Source organism: Parasteatoda tepidariorum, chromosome 4, assembly GCF_043381705.1.
Source record: "Parasteatoda tepidariorum isolate YZ-2023 chromosome 4, CAS_Ptep_4.0, whole genome shotgun sequence".
Classification (NCBI taxonomy): Eukaryota; Metazoa; Arthropoda; class Arachnida; order Araneae; family Theridiidae; genus Parasteatoda; species Parasteatoda tepidariorum.
In genome coordinates, this window is record NC_092207.1 from 5,014,799 (window position 1) to 5,039,281 (window position 24,483).

General features: G+C 29.2%; 1 protein-coding gene across 1 annotated transcript in view; it reads left to right on the forward strand.

Annotated features, from left to right (window-relative positions):
• The window catches only part of LOC139425525 (uncharacterized), a 36,794-nt gene extending 12,514 nt beyond the window's left edge, over positions 1-24,280 (forward strand). Inside the window, exon 2 of the mRNA XM_071180537.1 lies at positions 23,933-24,280. Coding sequence (XP_071036638.1) covers positions 23,933-24,280 — 348 coding nt within the window. The remainder of the gene's footprint in view (positions 1-23,932) is intronic.
• Positions 24,281-24,483: the final 203 nt, after the last annotated feature.

Here is a 24,483-nt window from a genome sequence, read left to right on the forward strand (position 1 = left end):
AAATAATGCTTAGTCACACACATATTTTTTTCAGAACACTTATTTTTGAGTTTTTCTTTATTTTTCATTTTAAAAAAACTGAGTTAATTTTGTAGAAGAAAACAAATAGTTTACATTTATAAGAAATCTTGTCAATGCTTGAAAAAAATCTCAAGCGTTAACAAGATTTCTTATGTCAATAGTACATATTTTCATGATCTATGAATAAATCATGAATATTAACCCTGTTTTTAAAAATTTTAATAACGTAAAAATATAATTTATATATTTAAAATAGAGTCTATAAAAAAATCTTTATTCGATTTTTCGTATGCGCAGCATGATGGTATTTAATTCCAATATTCAGTCATTATATTCTTTAAATTTTTAAGCTTTGGATTCAGCGTTCCTGAATAAGGAGTGCCTCCATCTACAGGCATATTCATAAAACAAAAATAACTGTGTTAAAAACGAATATTTTCTTAAAATATATTAAGAGCTTTTTTTTTTAATGAAATTATTTTATTTAAAAGTTATCAAATGAGTTTTTTAATAGTTTTATCTATCTAGCACAGTTAGTTAGATCAAAATTTGTAGAAATAATTTATGCTAATAGATTTTCAAACACCGATTCTCAAAAAATATGATTCTGATAATTTTCGATTCTAAAATTGTTTCTCTTGTAAATATTATAATCTAATAAATATAATTCTCTTACGTGGCTCCCAAATTTTGGCTGTATTTCTTTTCCGCCGGTGGCAACGTTTGCTTTGTTTTGAAAACACCAAAGCATTCTGCCTTTTAATGATGTGTTTCTGATCTAATATATATAATTCTCTTACGTGGCTCCCAAATTTTGGCTGAAGTACTTTGTACAACTAAATAAGATTCTTTTCACAACAGTTAAATATTTACTTTATTTTCTTCATTCATAGAGAAAACAGTCGGCAAAGAATTCTGTTAGGTTAAAAAACATTTCGCTAAAAAAATAACGAATTCTAAAAGAAATAAAAATAAACAACTTAAAAAATAAAAATGCTGTTGCCAGCCATAGAATTTTTTGAAAGTTAACTTAGCAACATAAATCAAAATGACATAGAAGCGCAACTAGATCAAAATTATGATACCTGAGCGCTTGACGTAACAAATCCTTCAATTCTAAAAGTGTTGTATCGCCAAATGCCCAAATTAACAATTGTGTTCTTAAAGAAATTCTATAAAAAGTTTTAAATAAACAACCTACTTCTACAACTGCTTCTTGAAGAACTTGGCTCATTGATTAAAAATATTGTTTTAATTTTACAGTACTAACTTTACTTCTACTTTCATTATTGCTATGACCCTCTTTCATTACATTTTACAACTTCATGCTAAATTTGAGGACTTTAAGTTGTTTTGTGGTTGAATACTGACATTTAGAAATGTGTACATAAAAAAAATAATATTTAGAGGTTAAGAGTTGCCTCAGAAAAATTTGAATTGTTGACATTGAACTTAACAATGGAAACAATCGTTTTTGTGAAAAATTGAATTGTATTGTTGACATCAAAACTAAAAATATTGTGTTTCAACTTAACAATACTACCTTAATTTATACTTTAGAATTGCCTCGGAGAAATTTGAATTGTTAGCAATGACTTAAACAAAAAGTTTTATTTTAACTGACAAATACTATATTATAATTTTAACTTTTTCTATGACTATACTCATTTTCTTACTCTTTTCTTTGTTTTTTATACATTTTATATTTTTGTGATAAAATAAAAAACTTATAGTTGTTCTGCTTCTGAACACTGATGAAAACACAAAATGATGGGCTTCATCAACAATCAAAAATATATACATTTATTTTACAAATTCCATATTATTAGGGTGGCGCCCTTCAGAGAATTAAAAATACAAAATTATCTTCATCAAAGCCGATGCTTTACATCCGGCGTTCAGTGGCAGACTACTATTTCATATTGTTTTACAACACATGGCTTTAGCCCTCTGGTGGGAAAGACTTTAAAACAAAACTTACAACAGTTACTTTTCTCAACAACTGAAATTTAGAATAGTGTGATTAAGAAAAATATGTGAACTGTTTGCAATTTCAAATTAATATTGAAATGTACAGGTTTAGAATTTTCTACAGTGAAAAGTTTTCGGAACTTCAGTATTCAAAAAAATATACAAAAGCTAGACGTTAAGAACGTATCCAATGAGCGAGCATTGAATTGCGAAGCAATCCGAAATGAACTGCGAAAGCATTTCGGGGGGTTAGCGAGCGTCAGCGAGCAGGGGGCGAAGCCTCCTAGTACTATAAAATATTCAAACATTAATCAATATATTACATAAAATATTAATAAATAAATGATATTTTCTGAGGAATGTTGATATGTAAAAATATTTATGAAATTTTATTTGTTTTCTTTGAGTTTTTTCTCATTTAATCGAATTAAACTAGCTATATTTCTAAACACGTATTAAAAGGACTAATATTTCATAAGTTGAAATGATTTTTTTGTGTGTGTGCATGAAATGTACAACTTTTGAATTACACTTTTTATGAAGGAAACCCTTATAACTTCTGAACTACTTATCCTATAGGTTCGAACTTTATTTAATTCGATTCACCAGAAAGATTTGTAACGGAAAATGCACACACCTTGTTCAGATAGCATCTACATAGCACTGTATAAAGTGCACAAAAATTGCACTTTTTATACATGAAACTGCTTGCAACTTTAGAAATATTAGTTTTATTTATTCGTTCATTGTCTCATTTTATTCAGAGTAGAAATTGATAGGAAAAAATTCCATCTTGCAAATTTTTACTTTCTGTATATTGAAAAATAAGCCTCACTTAAGAAATTCAACTCTCTCTTTCAAACCTCCCCATTTCCCTAAAGAAAACAGAAAGCATACAGAGGAAGTTTTCAAGTATCATTTATGGTAGCATGACAAAGCTTTTTGCTAAAAAATAAGTATTAATTTTTCAGGAGAAACACCCTTTTTTTCTAAAATTTACTTTACATTTAAGGCAATAGATAGTGGCGTAAAGGGGGGTGTACGGGGGGCGCACAAAGTTTGAGGGCGCTCTCGTCAGAAAAAATAACTTTTAAAGTTAAAAAAGAAATATTTTTTTATTTATAAAAGATTTTTTAATTCGTTTCATAACGAATAATAACCCATAACCAAACTTTGAGTATAATTGCTATGAGATAGTGCGTTATTTTCTCATATTATTAAAAAAAAAAAGTTAATTTCAATTTGGCAAGTGTGTGGTGTTTGAATTTAGCCGAATCGACGTTGCGATGAATTGTGCTCGCGACTAATTGATGCAGAACCGATTATAAGGCAATATAAAGATTTTCGTGTTACATATTTTACGAAGATGAGTAGCTTTTTATCATGGTGAACTATGTGTTATACTCGCCTGACGAAGAGTCTTATTGTACATAACCATAATGAAGAAACTTGTAAGATATAATTACTTATTGTATAGAGGTGAAATATTTACAAGATGTTGGTTACCTCATTTACCCACGAAGTCTTGAAGCAATTAATCAATATTAACACCTTTCTATTTATGCATTGCCTGAAATTCAGTTCAAGGCAAAACAATTACATACATGGACTCTAAAAATATACATAAATAGCGGTGATTACGGGACACCCGGTATATTCACATTGTTTCAATTACTCAATAAAAGTTTGAACCAGGATTGCAATGGTTTTTAGAAAGAAAAAAAATGCTTTTGTGCCAGATATTTGTTAACAATCTTTCAACATTCAAAATAGTTTAAACTCAAGTTTGGAGTTATGAAAAGTTCACACTTTTAGTTAGTGCTGACATCTTTATACCGAGGTGAGAAATTTTTCTACAGTTCTTGTATATGTATAATATATCTTAGATCAGTCGGTTATGAGATACTTCCCCGGTCACTTAGGTACAAAAAAGTTCTTAAATAAATTATTTTCTGTGAAATAATTGGGAAATAATACGACCAGTTTGTAAAACGGGTAAGTTCACAATTTGTGATGTTCGTAAGAACAAAGATCTTTCTTTAGATGGGTGCCGCCATCTATGCTCAAATAACTCTAAAAGAGTTGTTTTAACGGTTAAAAATGTTTTGTGAACGATTTACTTATTTGAATGTTGAGTTACAGAAATGTTTATTTTGGGAGTTCAGCAAACAGGTATTAAGAGAAAATTAATTTGCACATAATGTAGCAACATTCATTGCCATTGCAGCAGTAGAAAAAATAATTACAAATACCAAAGAATCATGTCACTTAAAAAAAATGTCCTTTTTGAATCTAGGAGTACAAAAATAATTTTATTTTCTCGATTTAAAACAATATATTACAAATGATCCTATTAACATAATAATGGTATTCATTATTTACGAAATTTTTATAAGAGGTGAAAGTAAGAAAATGTCTGCAATAAGGTTCAATATCTAAGTAAGGAAAATGAAAAGTTATTAAATCATTATTGAAGTCGACCTCAACAAAGGGTTAATTACAATCTTCGAAAACCAGTTTGCTTGTGAGAAAAATTGGAGGATTTCAAATAGATAAGCGATCGAAATGCAATATCAAAACCAACAACTTTATTAGATTTAAGTATTTTAATCTTTTCTTTACTTAGTTGGATTCCAAGAATAATAATTTGCAAGATTATATTTTTTTCTCCTTTTGCTTGAAAATAATAATCTTTCCCATTTATTTTTGCACATAAACCTCAGAATTATTTAATAACTCACATTGAACAACAAATCATTTCAGACAACCAATTTTAGACTTCTATAATTTAAAATCCAACACAGAATAAAAGAAGAATTCAAGATCAAGCATTAAGACAAACTAAACATTCTGGAAAACTTTTTGATGGAATTAACACTTGTATGCGTTAAATGGAGCTGAAAACCGCGAAATTCTCCGATGGTTAGCCCCAGAGCAAAGTGTTTCTAACCTATGATCTGTCTACCACTGAAGATATTTCACATCACTGTGCTCGGTGCAACACTGGACCAAAATTCATATCGGCCAGTCATCACTGATATTCACGATTAGGTCACCTCATCGAAGCCCAAACTTAATTCTGTGAGTTTAAGTTACAGATAAATAAGGGGAGGACAAAAGAAAATAGTAACATTTCTATAATAATAACTTTTTTTCATATTTCTTAAATTCTTTATGAATCATTTTATAACTTCAAAAGTGCTTAGATCATGCGATTTTTCATGCTTATCAATGACGCTTAAAGTCTTTAGAGGTTTGATGGACCAACAATAAATTACTAATGGAAAATAGTGTTTTTGAACACCCTATACCAAAATATGTAGCAAGAAATTTGGAACTTGTCGCAAATATTTAAGTTATTGTATGCAATAATTGCACTAAATTTCGTAAGCTTATTTTAAGTATTGTCCATATTTGCATTAAAATGTCCATATTTATGCAAATATGGACATTTTTATAAACAAAAAAAACTAACTTTTTTGACTTACGTTTTTTTTTGTTTTTTTGTTTTTTGCCGTGACTATAAAAATATTTATTTAAATTAAACGAAATTTTTAAGACAATTTAAAATTAATTGCAAAATAAGAAAAATTTGGGTAAAATTCTGAAAGGTATAAGAAATTAAAGTAGTTCTTTTACGCTGTGCATGAACTGGAAAATTATGATTTTTTTCTTAATTTTGTTGTGAATCGTATTTGTTAACTATTAAAAGAATTCCGATNATTGAAGTTCTGATACAACGGAGAACAAATGTGTTGAAATATGGTTAAAAACTAGAAATGTTGGGTTATTTACAATTTTATTAGCTGTTTAACGCTGCAGAATATATATATATATATATATATATATATTCTGCAGCGTTAAACAGCTAATAAAATTGTAAATAACCCAACATTTCTAGTTTTTAACCATATTTCAACACATTTGTTCTCCGTTGTATCAGAACTTCAATTATGACGGCGAAAGTGTAAAATTCTGTTATGTATAATATTTTATTTACATTGCCGTTATTATTTTTTTTTTTAATGAATAACTTTTAACTCATACCTAGAAGTTTCTGAACTTAAAGATGCGAAATCAATGTCTCCATCTAGTGATAGAGGTTTGAAACTTTTATTTTTAAACTACTTTAAGCGAATATTTCTTGAAGTTATTTTTAAATGCGAAATAATCAAATTGATAAATCAACATTATATGGCACAGATATGATGGAAAAGTATTTCACTATGTTATTAGTCTTCCTTCTCCCCTTCCCTCTGTTATAATAAAGTTAATAACATAATGCAGACATGTTATCGAATAATCAAATTAGTAAATCAATATTTCATGGCAGGATGGAAAAATATTTCGTTATTTAATTAGTATACTCCCCCCCCACCCTCTACTTCTGCCCCAATAGAGTTATTAAAGTAATGCATAAATCTTAATACCACATATGATTAAAGTTATTAATAAATAATTGTAGTTAGGAATACAAAACTATAATATTCTCAATTTACACTACTACAATTTACACTATCACAATCTACATTGTAAAAATATTATTTTTCATAAAGAAAAAATAATTCACTTTTTGAAAAATCAAACATTTCGCCGATTTTTTATTCTCATGTCGCTTTTTAATAAAAATAATTGAAAACTGAGGCAAGAAGTGATTACCCACTTTTTTGTTGCTTAGAGAGAAAAAAAAATATTTTCATGTCAAGGATATTACATGTTTGGCGTAGCTACCACTATAAATATTGAATACCAATTCACTGGTATATATGACATGTTCACTTGATTCTATCGTAAGGTACCTTTTGATAGATGAAGGGTGGCATAGTCTAAGATTAAATCCCCTCACTGGTGACCTGCGGACGTTATATGAACTAGCATCATTGATAGATAGTCCACATTAAACAGTTGATTTGCTTAAAAATGTAGAACTCAAAGAAAAAAATCCGGTGAACTAAATAAAGTTTCCCGGTCAATATACAAAAGATTGAAGAAAAAATAATTGAAGAAAAAGTAATAATAAAAAAAAAATAATGAGCGGATTGCTAAAAATGAAATAAAAAAATTATGAGCAAAATGTTATAAAAGAGAAAAAATTTAATATAGAAAATATAATGAGCAAAAATTGATGTAAATAAATAAACAGTATGAATCAATTAGTGGTAACCGTTCATCGAATTCTATCACTGATATATCGCATCGTCTTCCTCGCGCTGTTGCTTCCCAGTCTCATTTACATATAACGGGATCCAGCACACACTCAATTGCTTAACGAGAGACCGCACACACAACCGTGAACTAAATACAGCTCTCACGACAAACTCTCAAAACTCGGTGAACTTAATATAGCTCTCCCGGTGTTTCGTAAATACGGCAAAAAGTAGTATTCGATCATCGAATTCTATCCCAGATAAAATTCTGGAAATGGAGTAATGTGGCGTAACTGCTACTGTAAATATCGAATACCAATTCACTAGTATATAAGACATGTTAACTTGAATCCATCACGAGGTACCTTTAAATAGATGATGGTTAATATAGTCGATTTATAATTCCTCTTACATGCACCAAACTATGTCTGTGAAATATATTTTTAAGTCCATGTTGGGTTGGCTGAAAAAGTTGATAAACCGAACTTCTTTCGAAAAGTGACATTTTCACACGGACCCTTCCTTAGTATTGTTTCAGGATATGTTTGGAACTTCTACATTCTAACAATAATCTTATTGCTTACTTGGAAATTGTAGCTTCTAACTTTCCCCCTTAATGAAACTGTTCTCCTTAACAATATGAAAATATTCCTTATTATTATTTTGTCCTTGATATTCCCTCATACTGTTGTGTCTATATTGGGTCACCCGGATGTTAATCGTTCAAGTGACTGTGGTCATAAATATTTATAAGTTACTAAGATTTCCTTTAAATAAAAATGAATTCTGCAACTCCCAAGTATTCTAACAACCATTACAAGGCTTTGTTTACTTTAATATTTTTTGTTTTTTTGTTATCTCATTAAGATTGTGTAAAGAATAATTGGTTACACTGTTTATATAACACTGTCACAGAAAAATGCTTAAGTTTTAGTTTTGAGATATGTCTGAATGTTCTGTCCTGAAAATAATGCAAGATGTAATAAAACTAAACAATGTTAATCTTTTACTTATTATGATAAGTTGTTTAGGTGGAGTTTCGAAAAGTTTTTGTATGTTCCAGCTTAGCGGTTCCCAATTTTTTTCCCGTTATGGAACCCTAAATGATCGATCTTGATAATAGATCCTTGACAAATAGATCCACCGCATCAACTAATGAAAAAACTACCAGAAAATATTTAATATGAAGAATGAATTTTTTTATCGTTCTATCCTAACAATCTGAAATTTAAGTTAATTTCACACCACTGGATCTAATTTAGTTCTAAGCTTCTTTTTGGGTCTAACCTTGTTTTTTGGTGTTGTGTTTTCGTTGTTCGTTAAAACGGTTCTCAGTGTTTTTGATCTTCGTTGAAACGAAACTTACAAATATTTGCTACAAACGTCGAAAGTTTTTACCATTGGAGCATATTTCTTTATTAACGAATTTAGTTGGTTTATTTTGATTTGAAAAGCGATATGGAAAATACTAATGTAATTTTTCCTAAATGCATGTCTTTTTCATAATTTATTCAGGATATTGTTATTAGAAAAAGTGTCTTTTTATTTAAAAAAATGCTATTTTGTTTTTAAAAAATACATTTTATAAAAAAAACTCAATTTTTTTCCATTTAAATTTTACGATTAAGTATTTTTTATCAAGGCAGCCGAAATATTAATTAAATAATGGATTCTTTACTGGATCTAAACATTAAGTGTAGTTTTCAGAAATCCCAACTGGTTAAAAAAAGTCCTTACATTCGGAACCTTTAAAACTCCCTAGCGGAACCAGGGTGCGTAGCGTTTATAAAAAGTACTTAAAGGTGCTTTTTGGGGGATTTCGTTTTTAAAAGCTTTTAAAGGTGCTTTTTTCAGCTGGCGTTTTTAAAAAGTGCTTTTTTTCACGTATAATTTTTTTTTCTTTCAGTGATATCTGACGGATCCCCTGAATTTCACGAAAAATCGGGTGTTTGCTACGTAATCATTCACACGGACTTGTACCCACGTTATGACTTGCGTTCCCACGTTAGACTTGCGCATGCGCGCACACTCGAAACTGAATCCCGAGTGCTCAAATTCGGATAGAGTCATATCCTTATTAAATGTTTTTCTTTTTAATTTATTTTAATTTTATTCTTGTTTATTTTATTGTACTTCTAACACTCTTTTGATGTAGGAGGTAAGGGTACTTTTGTTCTGAGTTCAGAGTCAAGTTGAATTCACTCGGTNTTTTTTTTTTATTTAACAGAGAATTGACCCCACTCTCCCCTACTGATTGTTTCGATTTACGTCCCTTTCTTTTTGTTTTTTTTTAATGCTAAAACTGTTCATAAAAAGTTTTTGTTTTTCAATAATATCATTGATTTAATGTGGATTTTTTGAATGCTTGAAATTTTTTGTAAAGTGCTTGAAAAGTTTTTAAAAAGTGCCTATTTTTGATTCAAAGATTTGGCTACGCACCCTGCGGAACTCAAAATAGGGGTAACCTTAAAGATCCCCTAAGTTTGGGTAACGATTCCCAGATGTGTGCCCGCCCATTTGAAAACCTACACTATTTATGTAAATGACAAAATTTTTAAAAATTTCCTTTTCTTTTTAACATTTCAAAAAATGTGAAATTTTTTTAAAATTCTTAAATTGACTGTAATTATATTCTTAACAACTGGTATATATATAATGTATGGGATTTTGTACAATACTTAATAAGTTTGACTGGAAACTCAAGGGTTCATTGACGTTTAAATGCTTTTTTTGAATATCAGGATTATTTGATAGCTCAATTTGATAAACAGAATAAATTTATTTTCCAATCTTGTGTGATATAAAATGATGTCCCATGTTTGGTTGCAGAAATAAGCTAGATATGTGCTAGTTTCAAAAGAAAATACCCTTATTATCAAATTCCATTTTTTAAACGAAATTTGGAATCGGGCCAAAATTCAAATAAGGCCTTCAATGTATTCTTTGATTATTTTTAAATAAAAGACAATGTATGAAGCAAATTATTAATAGCACTTCTAAAAGATAAAAACGTATCTTGTATCTTTATCAATGTTACATATTATTTCCAAGGCTATGTAAGAGGGAACGTGCTGACCCGAAACGTGCAGTGCCGAAAGACACCAGGGACCACACAATTTAAACTGTTGAACTAATTGCTATAAAAGTCTTAAAAATATATAAAGATGCATTCTATATAGTGAATATAAATTTTGTAAAATAGAAAAATAAATACATTTTGTGTGATTTATCCTTAACTTAAGGGGAAAAAACATATCATTGTAAAGAATACTGAACAATTGTAAATCGAGCAACAGGAAAAGTGTGCACAAGGCAATAATCCTTTAATCGAAAAAAGGGGGGAAAACACCAGATACAGAATACCAGGCAAGTTTATACAGAAAATGATCTTTCATATTAAAAAGAACAGTGATATAGATACAGAAAATACTGGCCAATGATCATTTACAATAAAAACACCAGTATAAAGAAAACCAAGCTAGTTTATATTGATAATTGATCCTTCACAAAGTATAGAGAACGCCGGACAATGGCCATTTCTTTTAAATCTGAAATGAATAGTTATCCTGGTTAGGTAAACCGAGCAAAAGTCCTAGCATTTTTTAAGGGTTATACCCGGTATAACCTTATACCTGGTTATTATAATTAACGATGAAAAGTGCATAATGCCCGCTGTATGCTTGTCCGGTATTTTTTCCACTTAAATATTTAGCTGACGTTTAAGTTTTCCAAATTTTCTGTTTCATCCTCATATAAACAGCTTCGCTTAAGAAGACACTTTTGATAAATTATCAGAATACTTTAGCTTTCGTTTTATGAACAAAAAACCTTCGCCAGTGTCTAAACAAAAATTCAATTTTGTGTTTAGGCGCTGAGAAAGACTCTCGTTTATAGAATCAAAACAATATTATATCCATTCCTATACTTGTGATTTTATTTGTATTAGTGAATTGTATTGTATTTTCCGTTTAAAAACTATGTTTTTTTTTCTTTACTCATGCCTAGCACAAATTATATCCTATACTCATTTAAAAATATTTGAGTCGAAGAAAAATTCAAAACTTTACTAACCGAGCATATATTTTAGATTTTTATTACTTTTAAATTAAAGTTTCATTTTTATTTTTAGCAAATATATTTACCTAAATAACCAAAGAATATTCAAAAATTAAAAAGTAGCAATGCTACCGCTAAAGCTTCGAATGTCGTAATTACACACATTATCTACCTAATTAACTAGAATAATCCGTTAAAATGCAGAATCGAGCGTTTTCCGAACTTACCTAGGTAGTGAGCTGATTAACGGTTCCCCTATCTTTAAAGTTCAAAAGTTTTTTTTCTCTCTCATTCTATCAACAAATTTGCTGATTGGTTGATTATTTTGACTAGATTCTTTAGAGACCGAAAAATTAATCAATGAAGTTATGTTTATTTTCTTCATTACAATAATATGTGTATGTGCATCATAATTTTTAAAATGATCAATTAATGCTTTTATTGTATGATTAGCGTATATAACTAAAAATAAATAACATTATGTTAAATTAAAGCTCACAGAAACGCTGCCTTTGTCAGAAAGATCTTGTTTCAACGTTAACGAGTGCCTGGTTAGTAATAAACAGATTATCTAGGAAATTGTCAGATTACATGAATAATTTGAGAAATGAAACAATTTCGGCACTCTAACAATTCTCCTCGTTAATGTACACATTACCTAGATAATCTGTAGAATAACTTATTTCAACACTTAAGGAGTTTGGGTGGTTTTCTAGATCTTAAGTGTATGCGTTTTCATCTAAGTGCTTGAGGAGGCATCAGTTAAGAAATTTTTTGCCGGCTTTCCATAGCTTATTTGAAATTTAACTTAAGATTCTAAATTTTTTGCAGGAATTTAGCACATAGCTCAGACATTATTTAAATGCAAATAGTTTCTTTTTAAGTGAACAAATAAAATAAGTTATAATTTACTTTTCTTTAAGACTTTTTTTTGTAATACTTTTTTTTGTAATGTTTTTTTCTTTGTATAATGGTAAGATGATGTTAGCTCTTGCTTACACAGTAAAATTCATAAATATCATGTTAATAATATTAATATAATATTTAATATATTTAATATAGAAAGTCAACCTAGCCTGGTAGGTAGGGCGCTGGGCCCATGTCCGAGAGTTCGTGGGTTCGAACCCAGCCGGCCTATGACTCCCCGTGTAGTAAAGTGACTGATGCACGTTAAATCTGTCGAGTCCTCAAAAGTCCTCCATGCTCCCATAACAAATCAATACCTCTGGGGGTACTGGATTGGATCGTTCTCTGATTCAGGTNTTTAGGTGTGACGTATGGTGTGGCAGAAGTTGAATTCTTGTCCATAGATGGCACCACTGGAAAACAAGAATAATCGCCCCCCCCCTCTGCCTAAACAGACATACGTCAACAACAACAGAAAGTCAACTATGCTCTTTTAACTCAGAAAAATTACGACACAATCCATTTCAACTCAAAAAACTAATTAAAAGACAAACTAACATTATCCATTTTAACTCAAAAAAATTACAAAAACAATAAAAAAATTTTAAATTTTCGAATTTTGATAAAAAGTTTGTTTTGAGTAAAAAAATTAATAAACTATTTACAAATATACAAGTGCTAGTATGGATTTAAGCAACGTGCTACATTCAAACCAATCACCAAATTTTAACCTAATTGGTTTATTCGAAGTCTAAAATTCTTGCAGGATATAAGATATTTGAGAAAAAGATATTTAAATCAGAAAAAGATATTGGTTTAAAGATTAAACTTTGAATTTGTCTGAACTTAGTTTAAAACATTTTTATCTTTAATTGCAACTTTAAACAATATAAGTGAGTTTATAGACAATTCCAGTTTAGGAAATAGTGTTGTTTTCTGTTTCCAATTAGTGGGTTTAAAAATTTTTAAAGTTAATTTCGAAGTTGTTTTAGTATTATCTTAATCTCAGTATCAATTTTCCCAGAATGAAACAGATCTCAACACATTGAATAAATAATACCAAGAAATTGAAGCTGCAAGATATTACCTGATTGATATTTCAATCGTTTCAAAAATAAGCAAATATAAAATAACAGTTGAAATGTTTCTAGAGCTTTAAAAACAGGCACCCATTTTTAAGACTTTTTTGACGTGAAAGTAAAGAAACAAAAAATCATAAACTTAATTAAACTTAATAAAATTAAGGAACACGATAGATATGCCCGTTATCCAGAATTCGAGAAATCTTTAATTGCTTCACACTGATTGAATCTTGGGCATAAACTCAATATTGATAATGCTAAAATTATTTCCACTCTAGTTACACCAGCTCATCTTGATTCCCTGTAATTTTGTTATATTCAATTGAATGCTGATTCCCTTGTTAACGACACTACATCCTTCTCTCCATAACGCATGGAAATGCACTTTACACTTATCTGCCTCTCTGCCAATGTAATTCTTCTTGTTCTGTTTTTCATATTTTTCCTCTCTCGACTTCGGTCTGTGGTTTTTGCAGTTTTGTTTTTCACACGTATCTTTCCTTGCTTCGTTGGCAACTTTACGTTTTAATTTCACATCAGTTTTGTTTCCTTTACTTTCACGTCTGGCAAGTCTTGGAAATGGCTGCCAATTCTTGGAGCTCTTGAAACATTTCGACTGTTTCATATCTGTTTACTTCGGAAGCACATGAAGTTTCCAATCAAGTAAGATGGTGACTCTCAATTTTTCTCCTAAAAAAACGTAACGAAAAACTCTTTTGACTGCTTTGACGGTAACAGTAAGATGGTAAAACCCTAAGAAAAATAAATAAATAAAAATTTGAAACAAAAGCTTTCTTAAAAACGTAGATACATTCAATACAAATAAAAAAAAAGACAAATACAATACCCGGATGACTCAAAACCAATTGCAAGTGACAGTTTCAAAAGAGAGATGGATATGGACGTTTTCCTTTGATTTATGTTTATTTGCAGAACTATGTATGTATATATGCGAATACATTGTTGACGGAGAGGCCACCCAATCGATCAACATTGCAACCCGCTAAGAAGCCACCAGCGTCTTCTGCTACAGGTTTTAAGACATGTGGCCTTGACATCTAAAGCATCCTCAGATATTTGTCATGCTTAAATAAGATTGGTTTTATGTTACTTTGAACTTTTATTTACCTTTTTTTTTGATCTTTTGTATGTATTTAGGTCTTCGGTATAGAGTTTCGTGAAACTTTTATAAGGATTAAGGCTAATGTATTCAAATTTAACCCTGGGACCGTTTTTCCTAGTAATGTTGGGTTAAAATATTTATGAGGTTGAGATTAAATTAGAAAAATGTTCACTTAGTTCATTAAGCAAAAATCTAGTTTTTAAGACTATTATTTATTATTTTGACCATTGTCTTTAATTAACATTTTTGATCATTTATTCAGGATTGTATATAAAATTTTAAGGTAATTATTAACTTTGTACTACTACTAATAAGAAAAAAATATAAAGAGAATACCCGTTTTTTTTTAGGAAAAAAAATTTAAGTTACGATCTTACCTAATCGGAAACTTCATTTGCTTCCGAAATAAACAGATATGAAACAGTCGAAATGTTTCAAGATCTCCAAAAATAGGCACCCATTTCCAAGACTTGCCGGACGTGAAAGTAAAGGAAACAAAACTGATTTGAATAATAAGTTCTAAATTTTAATTTTTAGCAAAATAATGCAAAATAAAATTTACAGTAAAAAATTTAGAGATCGAAAAAAATTGGAATTGTAGTTAAAGAAAATAATGTATTTTGAAGTTCGCTGAATCAGATTGAGTTCGTGAAAAGAAGTATAGTAAACCCGTGAAACACAGCTTTGGTTAGGAAAGTTGGATTACCCGTTCTGAGAACGATAGTGAAGAAGTTTGAATAATATCGACAATAAAAGAATTAATATCGAGCATAAAAGAATGTAATAAACGCTCATACCCGTTTACGCTAGAACTTAGGTAATTGAAAAGGACTTGTCCTTGTACATGCAAATTCGATTATTAGTTTAAAAGTTAGCTCTTTTTTATGTTGTTTACTGTATATTAGTAATTTCGGCAAGTTTGAAAAATTTAGAAAATTAGTTTGCAATTTTATTAAGAAAAAGAGTCATCATTCTTTTGTACCTGTTATTAAAATTGAAGATGCAGTTCTTGTAAAAAGGATATTTATTTAAATTATCAAATAGCTTTCAACTATGTCTAACTAAATGTAGATTCTAACATTTTCATCAGTTAAAGACAATTTTCCGTACAATGGCATCAGAACAAATACTGGAAATTTTTTATTGTCGATATTACTCAAACTTCTTCACTATTGTGGAAAATCAATGTCCCTTAATGCGTAATCCAACTTTCTTAACTAAATCTTTGTTTTATATTTTTCATTAAAAGGTTCACTATACTTCTTTTTACGAACTCAACCTGATTCAACGAACTTCAAAACAAGCTCTGAAAACGTCGTCTGCTTTTTCATGGATCCAATTCGTACTGCGTTTTATTATTGCTTATGTGTTAGCCTCTTATTGTATTTTAATATTAGAAAACAGTTCTTTAAGTTAAGAATAGAAAGAAGCAACTAAACTCAATGTTGGCTATCACTAACTAGTGAGGTAAATTCCTTTCGCTGAATCAGTAACAAAGATATATCAGCATCACAACGTTATCAACAATAAAATCAGAGCTCTATTACATTGCAAATGTATTCAAGAGGGCATTAATTTTGTAGAGACTAAGTTCTTTGAGTGGTAGAATAAAAATAAATGAAAGCCTATTAGCTGAGAAAGATAAGAAAGAGGAAATAGATCTTCCTTAGAAAGAAGTAAAACTTCTAACAAATTTAGGAAACTTTGTCCTTCTGGCAGAAGATAATGTCACGCTTATAAGCCTACTCCAATTTTATGGAATAGAATTTAAGTTTATTTTCAAATCTTATTTTAAACCTTAAAATTATCTACTAATGTTGGAATAATCCTTTTATTTGTGAAATCTAATGGATATTACTGTTGTCTACTAATATTGAAAGAATTTTGAAATTTTTGAATTTTTTGACTATAGAAATATTACTAACAATTTCAAAAAACTTTTTGAGCGAAGATAATGTCACAGATATGAGTGTACTCCAATTTTTTGGAATATAATTTACTCAAAGTTTATTTCGAAAGCTAACATTAAACCTTCGAATTAGCTACTGATATTGAAAAAAATTATTTATTAGCGATTAGAAATTTCACTTTTAATTATTTTTGAAATTAGAAGATAAATAATATATAAATATATTTTTGAGTTATAATTACACCCAAAAAAAGAGAAAGTAACAGAAAAAGATATTTGTTTTCGCCAAAAAATGTATTCTTATATAAGTTAGGTAGGATTGATTAATACATGAAGTTAAAATTCTGGTAAGTGCTTCCTTCCGGAACACCAATCGGAGCAATTTTAAATTTAAAGTTTCTATTTTATTTTATTACAAACGTTGAAAGGCAGACCCATTTTAGAATTCATGACTACCAATGTTCAAATTCCTAGTAACTCCCCAGCTTTGTAATTTTGAATCAAATCCAGAAGACAAGGGAATTCCTCTGGATAAAGTATTGGGAGAAATTTGCCTTTGTGGTGGACTTTTTGGTTGAACTAATCCGCATTTGTGTTACATAAAAAGGAAAACCACAATAACTTCCCTCGGTTAGTCTAAGGGCAAGGACGCTCTAATTCATAACCCGTCTTCCACTGAGGATAATGTACGTCAGCACTGTAGTCGGTGCGAGCTTGGTGCGGAATTCGTATCGACTAGCCATCGCTGATATTCGAGCCCAATCCGGTTTACCTCATTGGAAGGCGAGACGGGAAAAAATTAATTGTTAAGATTTTTACGAAACATATTTACATCAACGAATTATGTTATCAATTTTTATCTCTCACTATATTGAAACCATATTGTTTCATGTGTTCAACTTAACGTTACATTTTGTTTTACTGCAAAAAAAACTGTTAGTTTTCGGAACTTTAAATTGCATAATGTTAAATTGCATGTGTCAAAAAATGTACCAAGAGCACGATGAAATGAAAAAAAAAATCTAAATAATTTGATTGAGGATTGTTAAACTTGTTCAGAAAAATACTACACGTTTCTTTGCGCCACTGTAATTGAAACTTGAGCTGCATTCAGAGTTGAAGTGCTGAAAGGGCAATTTTTGTTTATGAACTCAACGCAAGTTTTCTTAGTAATTCCAATTTACTCAAAAGTTGTTGTAATTTTAAGTCTTTTTCTTTTCTTCAAATTTTTCACACTTTTTAGCCTTACGTTACAATTTAGTTTTCATCTTATTCTAAAATTCGAAAAAAAAAATATCACCCAAAATTTTAATATAACACTAAAACGACTCATTTTAATGGCTAATAAATATAGTTGTATAAGATATTTAGAAAATGAAACTGTTTTTCAAAACCATAAATTTCATTTAATTTTTAAAGATAAAATGCTCCAAAATGTTCAATTCGAAATTTTATTAAAATGTGGGGTACACTGTGCTCACTATTCACTACTACATAAACGTACTAAATTGTATAAATTCTAAAATAATAAACAGCATCAATGGAAAAATTAGCAATCAAATTAACTTGTAGAGAAAAATTAATTTTAAGCTGTTGAAAATATCCCATACATTCCTATTTTGATTTGATTCAGAGACGCAATTTCTCGTTTTTCTCATTCTTTGGCATTTTTTACATCTATAAAGTCAAGATTTGTATCCAAAAAGTTGTTTATAATTGGTTTATAAAAATATTAAAATCGATACATTTAAAGATTTTGTACTTTTGTTTATACTTATATTTTAAAAAATATTTTTTAAAGCATTTTAACTTTAAGAAAACTGTTAAAATAAGATGTTTTCTTAACCAGTTAAAAAAAAAGTTTCCAGCCTTAACATAATGCCTAAAAGATTTTGGAGCCGGGATAGCCTGATTGTTAGGGAGGTGGGTGCATGTCCGAGAGTTCATGGGTTCGAACCCCGCAGGCCGAAGACTCCCCGTGTAGTAAAATGGTGATTGATGCACGTTAAATCTGTCGAATCGCTAAGTCCTCCATATTCCCATAACAAATCAATGCCTCTGGGGATACTGAATCGACATTGATTGATCGTTCTCTGATTCATGTCAAAATTAGGATCAGTATATGAATGAATGGCTGTATGAATGGATCCACCCTATAAATGGGTGTGATGTATGAGTGTGGCAGAAGTTAAATTTTTGGCCATAGATGGCGCCACTGGAAAACAAGAACTATCACACCCCTCTGCCTTAAAAAGCATACCTCAACAACTTTATGTTGAGTTTTTGAATTTCCGTTTTGAGTTTTTGATTTTAAGTGTTTCAGTTTACTGGGGCCTTAAGTAAAAAACATTTTCCAGAATAAATTAATTCCTGTAATTGATTTCTGTCAATGTAGTTAAGACATTGAAATAAGCTTGTGCGTTTTCTTTATCATTAAGACAATCAGCAAAGTGAGTCACGTTTCTGTCAAGAATAATCTATCAGCTTCAGTAGATGTATTATTAGAATCAGTGATTGAAATATGATTGTCTTAGATAATAACCACCCCGAACTCCTTTACTTGCTTATTAACATGACAATTTACTTTCTTTTGATGTATTAGACAAATATGCGGTTGAGCTACATTAACAAACTAAGATAGAAGCTTTTTAGGACAGAGAAATTATTACGTACTTCCGATAATTGCAACTTAAATTTTGAATAATTTAGGATTTCGTATGTTTGAAAAGTTTGGCTATTTTTTAAAAAAAAAAAAAATCAGAAAAGTTCTTAAAAGTTTAAGTTTTATTATTGAATATCTATGAAGAATAAACCTTGAACATAGAAAATCAAGGAAAGGTAGGGTAAAAATAGATTTGGTAACAAAAAACTTTTAAATGTTTTGTGATTGTAATTTTTAAATATTTTCAAAGTAAATGTAATCATGTTTCAGAAATTTCTTATAGAAATTTCCAATTAAACAAGTTCGTACTTCCATCATCATGTTCTATTTTTTTCCAATTATTTCGTATATATATATATATATATATATATATATATAAAAGCTTCTGCGCACCACAATTGAAACAAGTTGCATTTTTTTTTTCATTTTACAATATGAACAGTGCGCAAAAAATAAAAGGGCCAGCTTAAATAGCTTTTGTTCTAATGATCGAATCGTCATGTTTTAGGACCTTAGTTGTTCGAGAGTGTATTCTCATATATGCTACTTAATTAATGGAGGAGATATTTTAAGCTATGAAATTAAACACTAGAACGTCAGGAGAGTAGTCCAAAGTTTTGACCCCTTAATGGTAATTTTACTTTTCATCATATCTCAAATATTCACCATATCTCGAGAACTTTTTAAGAGCATTGAAACATTTTTGCACACGATTATAATATTCGTTCATCAAAATGTAATTACATGCAAAATATAATTTTTAGTAAAAAAATTATATTTTATTATTTTCTTCATTAAGTCTAAAAAATTTTGAATTTCAAAGTATTTAGTTTTTTACACCAATTTAAATAATGCAATTTTAAATGGCAATATCGAAAATTGAGCGAAATCGGTCGAGCAGTTCCTGAGGAATCGAATTTTGAAAAAGTCGGAATTTTTAAAATTTGATTTTTCAGGAACTATTTGACTGATTATAATATGTATGATATAGATTATAATAGGTGAATATCATAGAATTGAACAATTTAAAAGATATATTATACAGCTACTTTTCGACCAATATCGGACCTCAATAGAATTGTCCGATTCACCTGATATTTTCTAATCCTGTTTCAGCCAATATCGACCTTATATATATTTGCCCTGTTCATCCAATATTTTATAGCCATTATTTAAAACAGTGTTATAGGTCCTACATAAAGTAGTTTCTATTTTTAAGAATTTGAGATTTAAAAATGTCAAGTTTTTGGAGAATCATCTGTTAATTTTCTGTACAAAGTAAAAGACAGGAACTCTTAGCATCAGGCTGCTAACTAATACGAGTTTTTGGGAAAATATTTTATACAGTAGTGGACAACTAAAACTTAAGTTTTTAAAATTTGTGGTAATTTTGCCGTAACTTTAAAAGCCTCATTATGAGAGTGCTAGAACTAAGTGGCGTTTTATATGAAGTTTTGAATCATATACTGATTCATATAAATGGCTTAAAATCAAAGTTATGGAGCAAAGAAAAGTAAATTTAAAACTTAAACTCAACTGCCTCTATACTCCGTTACAAGTTAAGAAAAGAACATCGCGGTATAGGATTTAAATAATCATCAAACTAAATAAAAATGCTTTCAAGGCAGCTGGAATCCCCGATTTAGTGTACATATTTTGATAAATTCATTCTTTTTTAAAAAGAAACAACTATATGACGTTGCAAGAGCATTAGATCTGATTGGACCACTCACAATGGCTCGCATTATGCTGCCATGTTCTTAGCAAATCAAATGTGAGGAGTGTTTCAAGAGTTGACGATGTTGATGTAAATTCGCGCTGGGAGCTTTGGTATCCATTTGGCGTACACTTACATGCAAACATCTCTGTCCATAAGGATAATATTTTTTTCTTAAATAGCAACAGAGTATAGAAGACATATTCTCTAAAAAAATTAGAAAGTTGTTCAACCTTTCAACTGACAGATGTATTAATTTAAAAAGAATATATTTGCGCATTAAAAGCAGTTTAGTCGTCAAATAATGAAAAACAACTGACATCTAAATAAAGAAGAAACTTTCACTTGACTTAAATCTAAAATATTTTTAGAAAATTAGTACGATTTCTTTAAACTATATAAAAAAAGCGAAAAATAAAAAAATAAAATCAATTTTTAAAGCGATCTTGAATAGTTGAAGTTCGTAAAGTTCTATCTCTTTGGAGAGAAGCAAGGGGCCTATTAGGGAAAATTGTAGAAATTGATCGGTTCGTTTGATAAATGAGGGCCCTGTTTCCGATAGTTGAGTAATAATTCATCATGATCCTTTTTTGCTTAGTTTTGCCCTTTTTTGTGCTAATTTTTCTAAATGATTATAGGTGTCTTTTTGTTCGAAAGAATAGAATGTTTTGTTCACCGTTTCAGTGTAAAAAAATGACTGTTATTAAAACATAGATTTTGCAATCTTTAAAGCATATTAGTGTCTTTTGCTTACGTGTTAAAAACAAATCAATCAAAATGCCTTTTATTTAATCGATTTATACGAATAAAACTGCATTTCATTCTAGTAAGGACTTTCATGGGAAGAAGTTATTTAAATTGATTGAATTATATATCTTTTGTCAGTTAATAGACGTATATATTATAATATTATTTTATTTTAAAATCGCTGTGTGAATAATTTATTTATATATACTTTTTATACGGTTATATATACGGTTTGTTTATACATACTTTTTTAGCAAAATTTCATTCTGCTGAATTTTTTTCATATTATTTTGAGATTTAACTTTAAAATTAAATTAAATTAATAACATGAAAATTTACCATTGATTCATTATTGTACAAGAGGAGATACTTAAATAATCTATAATAATTTTAAAATAATCATTTATATTTCAATTCATTTTTACATTACTGAAACAAATCCTAGTTTAAAAATTTATGCTTCATTGGGAAATGCTGAAACAGCGAAACAATGCAAAATAATAAAAAGTAACTCCCAACTTAAATCTATATAAGATAAATTATAAAATTTTTCTTACTATTGCAGTTTATGCACTATCATGGTAAAAAATTATGTTAATTTTCTGTGTTAATTTTAGAATTGTTTAAGAATTTTTAAATTAAATATTTAAAGCTAATTTTTGTGCACTATATTTATATGAGGGATAAAAACTAACATTAAATAATAAATGAACTCTACATTTGTCTGATGGAAAAAGCGAAACAATACTGACTTGAGCTAAAAATAAAAAAAAAGCTAATTTTTTCTTAATCAATGAATACAATTTGGCTCAATAAAATTAAACTATTGTCTTGCGACAGTAAAGTAGTAAGCCCCAATTTTACCCAAAGGTGGTATTTTTACATTAGTCTGATACTTGGTTATCATATCGTGGAGTTATCTTAATAGATTTAAACTACAAATATAGTTACTATTTTTCCATAATTAATATAATTATTATTTTTAATAAAGGTTTTTTGATGTAGACGAAAAATCAATTTGTTTTGCCGCGTTGTGGATCTTCTAACTTTCGCAAGGCTTCAGGAGTTCAGGAATTCTCACTCTAAGAAAAAAAAAATTAAGGTCAAAACTGCAATGTCACTTACCGTGTTTCTGACACTATAGGAACAGCAAAAAATCTGTTAATTTTATCTACGTGCTTTGGCAATAAGTTGGGTAAATTTAGTAATAAAGTAGGATTTTATATTATGTGATAAAATTATAGGTAAATTTGGTAATTTTAACGTGATAACTTAGAGAATGACTTAGTAGCATTCTTAAAGCCATCCCTGGAAAGGTCTGTCTAATAGATTAAATGAGAATCGAATTTCTTGTTGGTGCTACTACTTTGTCATTTTTGATGGAAATCAACTTAGTTGATTTAAACCAGAAATGAATTTTACAATTTTTAAACACTCATTTACATTTTAATCTTTGCTATAATTTTTCTCTTAATTAATTACTATTTCAGCTTGTTCAGAGTCACTCATAGATTCTCAAATTTTCACTATACTCGTCAAAACTTACTTAAGTGCAGTGAACTTTAAATCACAAGAGTAATGAAGGACCGCTGTTTCATATAACAACTTTTAAGATTTAAAACAAACTCGGAGATCTCTAATACTTGGTAGCTTCGAAGACAAGATGCATTAACATTCCAACTACACTCTGCAGATCGATTGGACTTAAAAGAGTCCACGAATACTTTCAGCATCTCTTAGTTTGAAAGTTTGTGGGAATAAAAGGATTACATGAACACTTCCATCTTTGTTTCGTCTGATACGAATAATCCTATGTTTTCAGCGTTCGTAAAGTCAGCAATATAGCTTAACTCAACTTGAAATAGAAAGGAGTAGAACTAAAAGTAATTTTAATTTATTTCGTAGAAACAAACGAAGCGCGTTCGTGAAATGTGGGTTGACTTAGTCGAATTTCGAAAGAGTGAGTTTTGATTGAATTGTTGAATTATGAATGAAATTTCTTAAAAGTTTTCTATGTATTCTAAAGTAGTTCCTTCATAAATAATAATCATTATTGAATTTTAAAATATCATTCGATGGCAGAACTTTCTCACTTAGAAATTACTCATTCTCTTAAAACAGGATTAATTTTCTCAATGTTTTAAAATACTTAAATATGCATTCGAGTAGAAATTTAAAATGCCTCATAATTCAGTGAAATATTTAATTCTTACTTAACATTTGTGTCAATAGAAAAGTTGCCGATTAAAATCATCATTATTTATTGAAGATTTTGTCAAAGTTGTTTATTTAATTACGGGTTTAAAATAACACTAGATGTAAGTATTGAATAAATTGTTTAATGCGAATTGATGCCAAAATAGTCATATTAAAATGTAAAATTCGTTTCCTACGGCGCAAAAAAAAAAAAGCTAGGAAAGTTTGTTCACCTTAATAACATTGTTTTGTACCAAATTTGCTTCAATCAAAAATATTTTGCAATTTAAAAATATCATGGTAATAATGCGTTTTTGTTTTATAATAAAGAAAACGTAGAAATTTTTTGAACTATTTCGATACAATGCTTATTATTATTGTAATTATTATTATAGAATCTTTTTATTGATTTCAAAGAAGCCTTTGACAGTATTAATAGAAATCGCTTGTATGAAGCCCTGGTTGAGTTTCAATTACCACCAAAACTAATTAGACTTGTGGAAGCAAGCGTGTCAAACACCGTATGCAGAGTCAAACTTTTGGGATCTTTATCTGAAGATATTAAAGTAAATAATGGAGTCAGACAGGGAGACTCCTTATCCTGTCATCTTTTTAATGTTGCTGTAGAGAAAGTGATAAGAGATGCTGAAATCAATATCAGAGGCAACATATTTTCAAACTCTATTCAAATATCGGCGTATGCGGATGATTTAGACATTATTGCAAGAACTGTTCCTGCATAATAAGAAGATTTCCTTTCTTTGGAACTTGGTGATAGGGATATGGGACTAATCATTAATACCGATAAGACCAAATACATGCTTGTAATTGCTAAATTAAATTCTAGTGAATCCGATCTGGAGATTGGTTCCCACAGGTTTCAGACTGTTCAGAATTTTACTTAGCTTGGTTCAATAGTTACTGCCGACAATAACATAGACAATGA